This window comes from Bos mutus, chromosome 18 (assembly GCF_027580195.1).
Source record: "Bos mutus isolate GX-2022 chromosome 18, NWIPB_WYAK_1.1, whole genome shotgun sequence".
NCBI classification, from domain to species: domain Eukaryota; kingdom Metazoa; phylum Chordata; class Mammalia; order Artiodactyla; family Bovidae; genus Bos; species Bos mutus.
The window spans coordinates 36,627,450-36,643,567 of record NC_091634.1 but is presented as its reverse complement, the minus strand read 5'-3'; the positions used below and the strand labels follow the sequence as shown (position 1 = coordinate 36,643,567).

At 46.2% G+C, this 16,118-nt stretch overlaps 1 protein-coding gene across 1 annotated transcript; it reads right to left on the bottom strand.

The window, feature by feature from the left end:
- Positions 1-2,341: 2,341 nt before the first annotated feature.
- Positions 2,342-15,632, bottom strand: CFAP20 (cilia and flagella associated protein 20). The gene is made up of 6 exons (XM_005899900.3): positions 15,291-15,632; positions 5,584-5,663; positions 4,780-4,891; positions 3,973-4,161; positions 3,267-3,377; positions 2,342-2,770 (listed from the first exon to the last, which is right to left on the bottom strand). Exons 1-6 carry the CDS (start codon positions 15,372-15,374, stop codon positions 2,765-2,767), a joined length of 582 nt encoding a protein of 193 aa, XP_005899962.1. The 5' UTR covers positions 15,375-15,632; the 3' UTR covers positions 2,342-2,764.
- Positions 15,633-16,118: the final 486 nt, after the last annotated feature.

Below are 16,118 nucleotides of genomic sequence, written 5' to 3'. Positions count from 1 at the left end.
TTCTCCAGTGAATTCCTGACACTTGATTTTGGCTAAGGCTGCCGAGGAGCTAAGGAAATCAGCTTGGGGGGCTGTTCTCTGGCATAGTTGCCTCCTTGAGAAATGCCCCAGGAGGCGGCTGGACCAGCACCGTCAGTCTTACTGGGCTGGCTGTGGGGAAGCAGTGAACATGCTGGTAGCAAATAAGGGTTACCGTAGCAGGTAGGCTGTCCCCCTAGATGGGCCCTGTTGGGAACAACTGCGTGGCTGTCCATTCAAGTTCACACCAATTAACCAACACTCCTATTTGGGAGGGAACTCCTTCTAAAACACACACCATGGCTTCCAAGGAGCCAGCTAACGTGACCCTGCCTGCTCCAGTTTCCTCAATCTAAGGTCACTCTGGCCCCGGCTCCGTGCAGGAGGCCTCTGGGCCCTGCAGCCTGTCCCTTCCTTCCTCCTTCCCTTGGCCCCATAATTAGCTGTCGTCATCTTCCTAGGGAGCTGGAGACTGGAGGGGCAGGGGCCGTCGCTGGTGCCACAGTTCACGTTGGCCGGGGTCCAGCTTAGATAATACATCCCATCACCCTCCACACCCCCTCACTTCCTCTTGGATGGATATGTGAAGCATCTGTGAAGTCAACAGCTGCCGCCTTCCACCCTGAAGAGGGTGGTGAGGTAATCCCCGTACTTAGTCTGACAAGGGCCTGGGGGAGAAAGGGGCTCTGTGTGGAGGAGAGTGCGTTACTGTGTTTCTCCGGACTTCCAGGAGCGCTCCGCCGATGTCCCGGCACCGGAGAGAGATGAGAAGTTGACTGGGTTTTCTCGCCTCCACAAAAGCAGCTTTCATCCCACAATAGACTCCAGATTGGAGGGGAGATTTCACCACACAGCGGCCAGAGACAAGAAACTCTGTTGACGTCCCAGAGTGCCCCACCCCCACCCATTTCTGAGGATTCCTCTGTAACCCAGAAGGCTCAGGACAGACACACGGAGTCTAAGCACGGGAACCCTTGGGTGTTTAAGGATGGAGAAGCAGAGTCAATGTTCAGATGTGACTGGGGGTGGCCCTGAGAGAGCAGGCTGTCACCTGGGCCAACGGGTGCTCTGTGACAGAGCCGTGGTGACTCTCCAAGGAGAGTGACCGTGGCGAAGGTGGCTCCATTTGGTTAGCAGATGAGGAAGGCAAAGTCATCTTGGCTGAGCCTACCTCAGTGTCAGGCCCCCGACAACCATAAGAAACAAGAACTCAGTGAGTGTCTGAGGCAGCAGCAAGGCACCCTCCCCTCCAGGCCTCCACATCCTCAGTCTCAGCCACGCTTACCCAGAGTGCACGGTGCAGAGTAAGGATGTGGGACAACAGGGCTCCTTGCCACTTAACTTCTCAGGAGGCAGCCACGGTAGTGACCAATTCAGCCCTGTGTGTTTTTTTTTTTTTTTAACTTCTAATCAAAGTAAAAATGCCCACAATTCCAGTCTTATCCTGTGGGATGAAGCCAAATCCGGGGGAAGGTCGGTGAGAGCACGATATCCAGGGTGGCCTTTTGTTGTTTTTTGACTTTGAAATGTTATTACTAAATACAACCTCAAAGAAAATGTTTTTTATAGTATTGAACACACAAAAAAGTATATAAGCAAAAGCACCATTCTCTCCAGTAGTAATCACTGCACAGTTCTTATGCATCCTGTGAGATCTTGCAGGTGTAGTTACATAGGCTCTTCTCCGCCCCCAAACTGTTTTCCCTCCAGAAATATTCCATACGGTAGAGTTGTGTTAAGGGGTCAACTTTTGTAAACTCAGCTGTCTGTGGCAGGGTCATTTCACTAGCCCCAGGCACATGCCCTAGAGTAACTGGGAGCTGGGAGAGTGGTGTTAAGATGTCAGTTCTTTCAAGTGAGTCCAGTGGTTTTTTAAAACACTTTTCTTCTAGGTTCCTAAACTCAAGGCAAGTACTTCATCTGGAGCTCAAACAAGGAGGCGGTGATCCGTTCCAATGCTGAGGAACACTGGACGTGCTGATGGTCACACAAGGGCAAGTGAGGCTTCAACGTGACACCTTCCCAGGGGGTTTAAGAGCAATCTGGCATATATGCCGTTTTGTCTAAAGCTCCACTTGAGAACCGCTCCCCCAGAATAAGATGATTCTAGGTGATATGCTATTCATGTTTCTTCCCATTTAGTTTATCTTGGGAGTTGTTCCAAATCAGCATCTATAGATGTCCTGTTCTTTCAGTGCTTACTGCAAGCTACTTCACCACATGAATGTATGGGATGTTCTTCACAAAGAGTTCTATTTTCATACCATAAAGAAAGAGAAATGTCACCAATTAAAAAAAAACCAACACACAAACCAAGAACAAATTTACAAACCAAGAATATAACATTTTATTCATTTCCAGATTATGAGCACTACACGGCATATACATATATTTAGATAACATATAAAAGAAAGAACAAACCGTAGGAAGAAATATCGGTCTGAAACTGCCTTACAGGACCATCTTTAATTCTGTAAATTCGTGGTAAATCTCTCTCCCCACACATCAAGGCAGGCAGTGAGATACACTCCAGCATTCACGTATCAAAGGACGGCTTATCCCCCACTGTACTTACAACGCATGGCATAGTCACTGGCGTCCACGACGAGGGATGCCAAACAGTAGGTAAAAGAATCACAGCACAGTGAACTAATACAAATATCTGTTTTTTTGCATTGTCCTCCAGATAGTTTCCTTTTTAAACCAAGAGTCATATCCAGGGTCTATCCCTTGAGCTGCGTTCCAGTTATTGCTGAAGGGAAAAGAAAAAAAAAAAAAGAACAAATGCATCAGTTTAAGTTATTAGAAAATAGATGGTCAATGGCAGCGACCCCCTACCCCTAGGGACACTCAAGGGGATGCTGGCCCACGGGGCAGTGCATACGTGTCAGCAGTGGGCAGGCCCAGAAGCGCCCGTCATTGTGCCAGAGGGGAGGGGTCGGCTGATAACAATTGGGGCTGATGAAGAGGTTCAGATGGAAGATATTCTTCAGGGAAGGCCTGGGAGCAGGAAGAAGCAGGATGCCCCCAAAGGGGCAGGGTCACTTCACGGAGGTGAGGCAGCAGCTCATGGGATTATTCCTGACTCCCTGCTGGTAGCAGGCCTAAGATCTTCTGATGTAAAGGCCCTCCATACTCCATGTCAACAGAGAGAGGGTCTGCACCTGACCTTGTAGAACGGAGCCCTTTCCGGGGACACAGTTTCTCCAACTCACTATCTGGCCTTCCTCTGAGGAAAGCCGGCTCACCTTTGCCTTGTTCTGAACTGGGAGATACAGTTTGAACTCTGCTGGCAGTTCGTCTTCTGAATAGAGTCTGTCTGAGAAGTAAACCCGTCGGATGCGACAGTTTGCATGGATCTGTGGATGCAAGACTTAAAATAAGTCTCTTAAAGTAAGAGGCAAATAATGACTGTCTTCCTTTTTTTCCTGACTCTCCTCCAGCCCCCTCACCCTGCATGGTGCTGTCACAAGCGTCATCTCTTTGGCATCTCCTCAGCTTGGCTTAGGCGGAGATTCTGACAAGAGGGAGAAGTTGCTTGTTGTATTCTCCACCATGAGGCTTCCCTGGTGGCTCAGCGGTAAAGAATTCGCCTGCAATGCAGGTGTGGGTTGGATCTCTGGGTCAGGAAAATCCCCTGAAGGAGGGCATGACAACCCATTCTAGTACTCTTGCCTGGAGAATCCCGTGGACAGAGCAGCTTGGTGGGCTGCAGTCCATAGGGTTGCAAGAGCTGGACACAACTTAGTGACTACATCACCCCCACACTCCCTACTATTGCTGAGCCGATGCCTGAACAGGTCCTGAGCCTCTGAGGTTAAAGCCCCCTGGACGGTGACTTGGGAACTCTAGCCAGAAAGCCACAGAGTTCTGCCACCTAGGTCACAAGCTCGGAGCAAACAGAGTGCAGCCCCCTCTCCCATCTGGGGCTCCCTCTTGAAAAGGAGCCAGTACCTGCACCCTGAGGGTCTCAATGTAATTTGTGCCATAGGCCCGCCGAGTGAAGTCTGACAGGTTGAACTGAATCTGGTTCCAGCCGTCATCCAGCCGCATGGGCATGGTACAGATGAAGGGCTTGACCCGGGTGGTGCTCTGGTAGTTGCTTGCCCGAAACCGCCGACGCACGTTCTTATCATCTAGTACCTACGAAATATGGAGAGGAAGAATCACAGTAATTCCATCTTGGAGCAAACAACCTTGGTAAGACCAGGACCTGAAACTCCCACAGCCTGGTTTCCCAAGGCTGAGACCCAAGGGAGAATAAACAGACCCACATGGGTCACACTGGATGCAGATGGCCCGGAAATAGTGAGTTTATCTTGTCTGTTGCCAGGACGACATCAGCTGCTTATGACATATGACACATGCATCAGGCCCTCAGACCATAGCATGATTCCATAAACATTCTTCCCTTTGAAAAATTAAAAATGCTAGACTAGAGACCAACAATAGCCAGCCTGATATTAAATAGTAACTTCCCAGATAGATACTCTTCCAATCCTCAAGCTTTGAAATCTTTGAACTATTGATTAGATTTTCTGGATGCTTTACTGCTTCTTTTAAAACTTGGCATGAAACTCAGATTACTAATACTGAAATTATGTCATAATAATAATGGCAGAATCAAGTGTACAGCAGAGGCAGAAAAGAATACATTCAAAAGGATAAAGATACTTTCCTACGGTTACTTTTTTCCCATAAATTGACCAGCCACCTCTCTGGTATAGTCGAGAGTGTACAGATTCACATGCATATGCTTACCTGTACTTCAAAGGTAAAATATTTCTTCAGGTTTTTGATGATCATGACAAGGAAGGGAAGTTTAATTCCCAGTGTTTTCTTTGGGTCTGCAGGACATGTGATATACGTGGTGCTGTAGAAAGAGGAAACACCAATAAACACACCACCAGCCTCTTCCTTTGTGATAGGCAAAGCAGTAACAGCCCAATACGGTAAGCTGGAAAGCAGATCTAAAAGATCCAAAGATCCCTTAACCCTTAAGTTAAGCTAATGCTTCTAAAAAAAGTGCCAGACTCTGAAACAAAAGCTTAACACAGCGCTAGATACCAAGAAGAAAGTATCTGAAAAGCGAAAGCCAGGCCAGCAGATCGGATGAAGTTCTTCCAGTGAGAAAAGATTTAATTCTGTTCTAAGAAACTATTAAGTGAAAGAAAACCAAAACCAAGACCACTGTAACACTGAAAACTACACTGACCACCCACTGGGTGATTCTGGTAACACCCTCAACCTCCCCCCAAAAACACTGGGGTTAAATATTAATAACTAAGACTTACATAGCCCTTACTATGTGCTAAGCAGGTTTTATATATATTCACTTATTTAATCTTCACAATAATTCTCTAAGGAAGATGTATTGTTCTTATTCCTATTTTACAGATGAGGAAACTGAAGCCTGAGGGATAAAGTGACTTGCCCAGGGTGAGCCCTAAGCAGCAGAGCGGGATTCACACTGGACAGTCTCGCTCTGCAGTCCCCGCTATCAGCCTCTGTGATGTGCTGCCTCTGGGAATACAATGTCTCTGGGAGAACAGGCTGGCAACCTACCTGACATTTGTTCCTTCAATCTCTAGCACCAGGGACTGGATGTCATTATCAGTGATTCTTTTGATGTGGCCATTTCGTACCTACAAGGGAGAAAATTAAACTGGTGAGTACTGAAATATTTGGCAAAAATTTTGTTAAGATTTCGAAGGCTGAATGCAACTATTTAAAGAAAACTACAGTAGTCCAAGAGGCATTAACACAGAAGTTTGTGACATGATATGTTGAAGCTTCTATGTAAATAAGCCATGCAATTACCTCTAGATAGGGCCCAATCACCCACCACAGGAACTGCAGATAGCTGGGCCATCTATAAATCAGGACCAATTTCTTCCCAAAGAAATCAATTCAATTTCAATGTAGCTAATGTTTACCAAGTGTCTGCTAAGCACTAGGAACATTCCTAACAACAACAGCAATCTCAGTCCTAATAAGACCGACAACAAAAATCATAAGGTCAGACTTCCCTGGTATATGACTCTGCCTGCCAATGCAGGGGACACACCGGTTTGATCCTTGGTCTGGAAGATTCCACGTGATGTGGAGCAACTGAGCCCATGAGCTGCAACTATGAGCCTGTGGCTCTACAGCCCGGAAGCTGCAACAACTGAGCCCACGTGCTGTGCTGCACCTACTGAAGTCCATGCACCTAGAGCCTGTGCTCGACAACAAGAGAAGTCACCACAATGGGAAGCCCGTCCACTGCACGGACTAGCTCCCGCTCGCTGCAACCACAGAAAGCCCGAAAGCAGCAGTAAGGACCCAGTGCAGCCAAAAGATTAAACAAACAAATAAATGTGGAAAAAAAAATCACAAGGTCATTGGTGTTGTTTCCACTTGACAGATGTGGACACTGAGAGGCAGGGAGTGCAGATGACAAGCCCTAAGTAAGGAAGGCAGGAGTAACAGCCAGGCTTTCCACTGCCCGATACTGCCTCACACAGATGGTTCTTTGGCCAGAAAGGTCAAATGCTGAGTGTCACTGACAGGGAGGCTGGCAACCCAAAAGTGAACATATTATTCCCCGAGGTTTACTCTGACTTCACGCTTCCATATCTTCTTTTCCCTAAGTTTCTACTTTTTCAAGTATGACCTCAAGTCCCATCTGAGCCACACACAGACGCCTTCTTTAGTACTGTCAGCCTACACTGACCTCTCTTCTCTCTGATTTGCTTCTCTGGCTCATGCAGCCCAGACTACGTGATTCAGCACCTCACCCTGCGTTGTTTTGCACTGTTTGTGGCATATGTAGGGGTATATGATGGAGAGGAATCAATATGCAGTATGGACTCCTCCTCTCAAAAATTATTTAGGAAAGCACAATTATCTTCAAGTATTACATTCAAGCACTGTAGATGGACAGAACAGAGGCACACGGAGGCACTTCTGAGATGGGGCTGCCTCTTCAGGCTCAAAGTATTAACTAACACATGAAAAAGATCAAGCAGGGTTAGAACTGCATGCACCGGAAAGGTGAGCACATGGTCTCTTAATGGGTAGAGGGAAAGCGGCTGCCTGCGCCGTCACAGTCAGTGATTATCACGTGGCTCGCCATCAGACTTGCGTATAGGGAGAGAATACCGTACTGACTCTGACAGTTACACTGTTCAACATGGATTACTGGTAACATGGCATTCTGTCTTGAGACCTCAGCCTCTGTGAGCTTGTTTACTGTGAATTTGATCCACTTGTGGTGTGCTTGGTATTCCCCAGGTGACATTGGGTATTACTGCCCATCTTTTTCTGCAAGATGTAACTGAATTTTGTCGCCTCCAAAAAGTATAAGCACAACGGTAAGGATAGAGCATGAAACACTGTATGTTCTACAATGCTCAGTACTCTGCTAGGCATCAACTAAGCATTCAAATATTTGCTGACTTCTGGAATTTGTCACGCTAAGAGTTGGCACATCTGAAGAGATTCAAGGAGGGTTTTTAAAAAATTCCTGGATGACATATCCACCATGGACTATTATGGGAGGCCAGAGATCCCAGGGTATATCGCAAAGACAGTGCAGTTGCCAGCATCAAGAATGCCTTCCCACAAATCACCCTTCAGGACCCATTGTCAGAAACAGAATGCTGGGTGCATGGGCCCCAGGTCTCTGCCAAGGCAGCATTTCTGGATTCTCAAGTCACAGACACCACATTGAAGCTCAATCAAAGCTGGCAACATCCAGTGCCCTCCTGCTTTGAATTCCGGGCCTCTTTCCAGAGGAGATTAAGAGCACAAAGGCTTGGATCTGTGTAGCCCATGCCAACACTGCCCACCTCATTCCCCACATAAATGCTCCCAAAGTGGCAATATTCCTCCTCTATTTGCTAGCCCACAGCTGCTGTGGAAAATCAGGCTGACTCGCTGGTAAAGGAGGAATTCATCCAGAAATTCTTCCATATAATATGATGTAGTCATATTGATAAGAACTGACAGTACCCCACTAATTTTATAACACACCACTAATTATTCTCTGAAGAGTAACTTCATTCTTTCTTAAAAAGGTACAGAATGCAACAAACCAAACAGATGGGTAAAAACAAAGAATTAAGCAATCAGGGTCCAGAAACTACTATTGCTAAAAGGCAACACATTGCAATTTATCCAACATTGTTTAAAAGTGTGACCTCCTGGTCACACTGGACCACCACCTCTGTGGTCCAGTGGTTAGGAGTGGAACTCCCAATGCAGGCTGCCTGGGTTCGATCCCTTATCAGGGAACTAGATCCCACATGTGAACTCCCAACCAAGAGTTCGAATGCCACAATGAAAGGTCCCTGGTGTTGCAAACAAGACCTGGCACAGCCAAATTAAAAGAAAAAAGAAGCAGCGTGACCTCAGATCTTACATCCTGGATGGTCTCTCAGATCACAGTGGACAGGAAGCCTCCCTCAACTTCAGAAAATTCTGCCAGATTACACAGGGAGGAAATGTTAGGAAACTTGCCTTCTGCCCATCTCAAAGTTTACAGCATACGACTTCACTCCAGTAAATGTGACCACTCAGGTCTTTATAGAAGAAAACAATGCCTTATACTGCAAGCAGAAGCCAACAGACTAAAAGCCAAAACAGACTTTGTGTATTCTTACAGACTTCTGGCCCAGAGGCAAGTTAAAGCTGGACTGTCAGAGCTTCTTAAGAGAAATTTCTTTCACATCAACATCCACACTCACAAACTTAATTCTTACAAAATTAGTTAATGCAGCCCATAAAAACTCAAAAACCCAGAGGAGAAAAGGCAGTTTTTTTTTGAAGGAATACCCACCAGTTTCTCTAGAGTTTTAACCTGCCCAGTGGTGAGAAGAGTCTAAATAGAGCTATGCCCAAGAGCAAAGTTCAATCCTCAAAGAAGAAAAGCACAGGTACGGTCATATCAGAAGCTGCCAGAGCTTTAAAATCAAATTGAATTAATTTCTCAGTGAATTATGATTTTTCTTCTTCATTAAGTTTTAAGCACTATAGATACAAATTCACTGGAAGAAAAGAGTGGAGTGGGGATGGGTGCAATTAACCAGAGATATGAGCAGTTAAAGAGTAGGAAACCTCCCAAAACCTTTCTCTAGGCTCTCAAACTAGGATCAAAGGAGAAAGAGAGGTGGTCAATTTGGGGCAAGGCCTCCCAACCTCCCTGGCAATCTGCCTGTCACTGCCTTAGCTTGTCAAGGTCTTCCAGGAAGCAACCCCCTCCTCAGTCCAGCTTCTGACAAACATGGATAATAAGATACGTGGCCTCAGAAAGTATCAACTTCCTTTCCTTACCTCCTTCCAGTTCAGAGGCCACTAGGCAGGCCTCGCTGTGAAAAGAAGATAAAACGCAAGAGGCGGCATTTATTGCTCGTGGTGAAAGTAGGTTTTATTTTACTTCCTTCATCTAAATTAGAAAGTATCTTTTGTTTCTGAATTGCTGTGAGTGTGTGCTCAGTAGCTGCAGCCATGTCAGACTCTTTGCGACCCCATGGACCCATAGCCCACGAGGCTCCTCTGTCCATGGGATTCTCCAGGCAAGAACACTGGAGTGGGTTGCCATTACCTCCTCCAGGGGATCTTCCTGACCCAGGGATCCGACCTGCATCTCCTGCATTGCCGGTGGATTCTTTACCACTGAGCCATTGGGAAAGCCCTCTGACTTGCTAATTCTTTTTATTTCATGACAGGTTCCTGCAGTGTGACTTATGAGTGTTTCATTCCTCCAAAATAATAATAATAAAAAATAAAGCCAATCTTACATTTTTTAATTTCATGAACACCTCTCCTCCTACCCCCACTCCCACCCCTACCCATGAGCTGGAGGTACTTTAGAAGCTTCAGAACCCCAGGCTACTAGCAATTAGCCATCAGAATGGGTCTCAGCCTCTGCAGACAGCAAAAGGGAGCCTTCAAGCCCTTTTTTGCAATCACTCTCCCAGGCTTTCCATGGTTGCTGGGGCAACTAATAAAGAACACTGATTTTTTTTCTTTCCCAAAGTAAGCCCCAGGGAGGAGGGTCACGCTGAGGCGGGGAAAATACTACTGGGATGGGGAGGAGGCTGTCCAATGCTGCTTTAAAAATAACAGGAGCTGTATCCACTCCCTACTCCCACTTTTCTCTCCTCTGGCCCCACCCACTTATCGTGGCAGACAGCTGAGCCCTTGGGCCATCTGGCATCCTAGTCTTAATGACACATGTTCCAATTTACATTAAGCCTTTAGAGCTGTCCATTTCAGCGGCAAAGTTTCCACCCTGAGCTAGGGGCTGGGCTCTAAGTCAGAAAACAGGCAGAGGGAGACCTCTGTGGGGAGAGCTGGGCATAGCGGTCTCAAGGCCTGGGCCTTGCAGGCGCCAGCGGGTCAAAGGCTTCTCTCCCTTTGCGGCACTTAACAGGGACTAACCAAACAGCAGACAGGCGACTCTGCATTTACAAGCAGCCTTTTAAAGTAAAGATGATTCTGTGTACCATAACCAGTCCCTTCCTAACAATGCCTTGGAAGGGCAAGTGTAAAACCCAGGCCTTTGCCCAATTACAGTAAAAGCTATCACTTGGAATAATGAAGAACATCCTCAGACTGACTCAGGGATAGTCTGAAAAAAAAAAAAAAAAAAGTGCTACTACTTTCATGTCCAAACGCTCTCAAGTCTACTATTGGAAACTGCATTAATTTAACGTGTGCTAACACGGTTTGCTAATTAAAAACTAGGGTGTGGGGACTTTTTTTTCTGCAAAGAGCCTTCATTCATTTTTAAAATTAGGAACTGAATGGGAATCTAATATCTTCCAGCAACAACCACAAAAACTATGGTTCTAATCCTCTGGGAATGTGGAGGATCAGCAGCAGCTGAGAAAAAGACAAGATGAGAGGAAAGAAAGATAGAGACGTTTATTATGAATTATCAATCTCATGTAGCAGACTTTAAGGATATTGCTGGTAAAGCCTAAAAGTTATATGTTTTACACCGGTCTAAGTGGGAATGGAATCTCCTGGTATTTTCTTTACAAATCAAAAGTAATGTTTACATTAAACATAAAGAGCCCTTTAATAATGTAGTATTTGCTGATCCCAGAAGTTAAGGGATTGTTAAGAAATCCCTGATATGTGTTTGTGTTTAGTCACTCAGTCCTGTCTGACTCTTTGTGACTTTTTGGATTGTAGCCCACCAGGTTCCTTTGTCCGTGGGATTTTTCAGGCAAGAACACTGGAGTGGGTTGCCATTTGCTCCTCCAGGTGATCTTCCCGACCCAGGGATTGAACCTGTGTCTCCTGCATTGCAGGTGGATTCTTTACCCCCTAAGCCATCAGTGTGTGTGTGCTCGGTCACTTCAGGAGTGTCTGACTCTGCAACCCCAGGGACTGCAGTCCCCCAGGCTCCTTTGTCCCTGTCAGTGGGATTTTCCATGCAAGAATACTGGAGTGGGCTGCCACGCCCTCCTCCAGGGGATCTTCCCAACTCAGGGATCAAACCTTTGTCTCCTGCATTGCAGGTGAGTTCTTTACTGCTGAGCCACCGGGAAAGCCCCTAATTTCTCCTAAATTCTTGGTTTGAAAAACTACAAAGGTCTCTATCAGGAAGCTTACCATTCAGCCAGGAATATAGATCCTGAGAAACTAATTTCAAGTTTGATGAAAAGGAAATGGAAGTGGATATAAATTAACCTAACCTGAGGAAATGCCTTTGAGCTGTGACCTAAGACTAATAAAGGCGGAAAAGAAGAAGTGGGTCCCAGCAGAGGGGCCGGCAAGTGCAAAAGCCTGAAGCTGAGAGGCTTCTTTCAGCTCAGTAGGAAGTCACTGCTAGATGGGGAGGTGAGCCTGGAGAGCTAGTTAAGCAAGTACCAGCCCACAGGCTATGTGTCCTGAGAGCCATGTTAAGGTTTTGGACTGGGAAAGCCATGGCACAATGACTAAATTATCCTAATTTCAGAAGTCTGAATTTACTGGACTTCCTGTTCTAGGCATCTGAATATTGGGCTCAGTTATAAACTATTCCTTTACTCTTGAGCAAATGCCTCAGTTCCCTGCTTTATTTAATACTGTATGCCCTAACTGTTGCTAAGCATTTATATACCTCTTCATTTAATCATCATAACCAGGAGAAGCAGGTGGCGTTATTACAAGATGAGAGAACTGAGTGAAGTATTGTTCAAGGTTACACAGCACAGGACATTACGTCAGAGCCAGGACACAAATTCAAGGTGTCCGACAACACCCAGCACTGGGGTTTCCAGGTGAGATACTAGTCTTCCCCTTAAGGAACCTGTAGTCTAGCGGAAGATATACAGTAAATAGGCAACTGCCATACGGTGTGATACAGAACACCACAGGAGCACACCCGAGACATAACTGAAGTTCCCACTGAAATAATGTTTAAGCTGAGAGCTGAAGGATGACATGGGGGAAGGGCTAACTTCAGTGTGTCAGATAAACGCAGATATTGTAAATGTAGCCACACCCACAAAATGAGTATGACTATGGCATTCACTTCTCACATTCACAAGACACAGAGCCTAAACAGAAACTAAACCTAATTTTTCCAAGACTGTTTTTCACTATAAACAAATGACAGAAACTCTCTCTATAAATTCAGGAAGGAGAATAGTAAAGTTTTGTGAAATCAAAATATGTAATAACTAAAAACAGGCAGTTATAGCCAAAATGCACCTACTGGCAGGAGGCAGGGTCATTTCTAGGTAAGTGTGGACTATCCTTCCTTTCTTTATTATAACTCTGCCTTATTCAGAATCATGGGAGTGGGGAAAATGTCTTCTCTAACTCTATCTTTCCAAATCTACACAATGCCTCACTTAGCTGTTGCTCAATAAATCCTTGTTAAGTATATCAATTCCCAGCGTTTCCCCTTCTGGACTGGATTCCCAACACTGTCTGAGGACTTCGTAATATAGCTGAGAAAAGGCACACATATACATATACCAAGGCCTATGGATCTGGCCCCAAACTTCCCCTTTTTTCCTTCCTTTCCTTCCCTTGTCCCAAGGGGAAAAATTTACAGATAAACACTTTTTCAATCTAAATAAAAAGAGTAGAAACATTTAACTCCCTATTACAAGAATGTCTCTTAAAATGAGAATTCCTCTAAAGGTTTTCTTTGCCAAAATGTCTGCTTAATTTACTCCACATAGCCCTGCCAGTTGATCTAACAATATTTTCACACACGTTTATGTCATTAAGGTACCATCTGACCTCTAGTGGCGTTGTTAAGGGACACAGTGCACTATGGTTACTCTGCTTTTATATTCTGTATGTAAACATGTTGACTAGTCAAAAAACTGCATTTGAAAAATAAAACATACCACAAAAGATCAAGCCCAGAAGGGTTAAAAGGCAACTCTGATAGAAGTTTCACTTAATAGAACTCTTAATAGCCTTTCTAACACTGGAATTGGACTTAAGTTCTTTGACCTGCTCTGAAAACCTCTTCTCCTACATCAAGTCCCATTCTCTATTTCAATTGTCTCCTACTGACACTTTTGTTTCAACTGGCACACAATCCACTCTCTCCAGACTTTGGACAGTCCACAATTAAGGCAAGCCAGGTGGCTCAGTGGTAAGGAATCCACCTGCCAATGAAAGGGACATGGGTTCAATCCCTGGGTCCGGAAGATCCCCTGGAGAAGGAAAAAGCAAGCCACTCCAGTATCCTTGCCTATAAAATCCATGGGGTTGCAAAGAGTCAGACACGACTTAGCGACTAAATAACCACCACCACAACAGCTGAGAAGCCATCATGCTTACAAAGTTCCCAGGTACACTCATTTTGAGCTCTCTTTGTAGAGGTGCAATTTCAGAGTTTACAAGGTTTTTTAATCCAATGTGAACAAAACCATGGAACTGACAAACTCAGTAATGTAGGAAAGCAACTAAGGAACCGCTTTTTTGTGTAAAAAGCAATTCCCAGCATTAGATGTAGTTTGGGGACAGAATCCCTGTGAAAGAAGAGAAGCTGGTCAGATTTCTCACACATGCATAAGGCCAAACTCGTTACATTCAGATCTTTCAACTGTCTTATAAAAATGACACTGTGAATACACCACCCCAAAAGCTGCTCTCAGAATAAAGAATTCCGTAGCAGCAACAGGCAGAAAGAAGGCTGTCTGTGTTCTCAGTCTCTCTGTGGCCGAAAAACCTTCATCTGTGGATGTGGGAAGACAAAAACAAGGACTTGTTCTGAGATGAAATCCAAGATTGTTGGCCTCATTGCCAGTAAACTGCTTATTTAGATGATCCCACATCCTTCTCTATAAAAACAGCATTCAACATACCACCTCTCTCCATTTTCCTTGGAGGAGTGCAGTACTAAGTCACCTGTCTTCCATGGTAAGAGTGCTTTATATTAACTTTTATTTTAAAAAAAGTACAGAAAACTGAGAATTTGCATAAGAAAGGAAATAGCACAGTAGTTAAGTGAGAACCAACTCATAGATTGCTAGGCACACATGCCCCCTAATCAACATCTCTAGAATGTGGACAGGGTCACCATCCTCTGGAGTCAGTGGAAGCATCACCCAGTGGATGCCTGAATAAAGACGATGAGGCTTGTACTTGGCTTTGAGCACGTTAACCTAGACAAGACTTGTCACCATTTTACAATTTTCCTGATGGAGATCAGTCACTGAAGGCACAGCACAGACCCCAAGTCACAGTGAGTGTGGAGCAGGTGCCAAAGACCACTGAATTCCGGCTCCGTTGGGATCAGTGAGAGGAAGGGAGCAAATGAATGAAACCCAAACATAACCGAGTTCTGGCTGTGCCTCTATAAGGGAGCCTGGGACAATGGCTCTGTGTCCAGTGCCCAGCACAGAGCCTGGCACAACACAGGATATCAGTAAATACTTGTGAAATCAGTGAACAGCAGTTTCTTTCATCTGCACTTTCCCAAAGCAACCTCATGTGACTTGACGCTTTTCACACTGTTAGATGGGTACTACCAACCCCACCATATAAGTGGGGAAATCGAAGCTAAAGAACCGCATGTCCGTCAAGTCTGCGGCGAGAGACACTGGTCCACACCACGGCCGTAGGACACTTAAACTCCAGCCACGCCCACCCCACATGCACCTCCGCTGCTTACACTATGCCCTCACCTCGCGCCTCAATCACCCCAGGCTGGGGCCAGGGCACAGCAGAGATCGCCAGGCCTCCCCCAGGCCCCAGCTCGTCACAACTACCTGCCACCCCAGACCCAGCCCCGAGACCTCGCCCCGCCGCCGCCCTCAGTCCCTGACCTTTTTGTCCCAGATCTGCAGGGGTTTGCTGCCGATGCTGTAGAGGATGGAGAGGAAGCCGCTCTGGAACGTGTTTTTGAACATCTTGCCGGCGGCCTTCTCAGCCTCGCCAAAGCCGACCTAAATATGGGCACCAATTGGCAAAGGCAAAACAGGGGGCTGGCTGGTCCGAAGAAGGGAAGCTGAGCCCCTGACGTCCAGATCGGCGGCCACAGACACCTGGACTTGGACGCGGGACGCTAAGTCCGTGAAGCTACGCTCCCAAGAAAACAAAACCACCCCAACACAGAAAACCACAGCAACTGCCGCCTGCACCGCACTCCCCTCCTTAAATGGAGGCGGCGGGCCTCCCGCCGCCAGAGATGAATCCCTCCGCTCACCTGAGCCCGCCCCCTCAGAGCGCAGAGCCCAATCCCGCCACGGGGATTACGGACTTCCTGTTCCTTTCGCTCTTAAGCCCCGCCCTAGTGCCGCCTCCTTGGGAAAAGAACGCCCTTGCCGAGGGACTATTTTCCCATCGTTGTCCCAGAGCCGCTTTTAGAAAGCGGAAGGAGACAGGATAACAGAATGGGTTTGCACCTGCGTGGTGTCAAGGGAACCTGGAGGGGATGGAGTCTAAGAGCGTGAAGGCCAGGTTCCGCCCACTAGGGGCTAGGAGGAGTTAGAAGCGGAAAAAAAGTGGGGAAAGGCAGGACCTGGAGTCCTGAGACTAACAAATAATTGCCTGTTGGCCGAGTACAGGATAAGGTTAAAGCAGCTAACCAGTATTACGCAGTAAGTGTGCTAAACGCCTTATAGGCATCATTGCTTTAATTATTGACCGGGTCG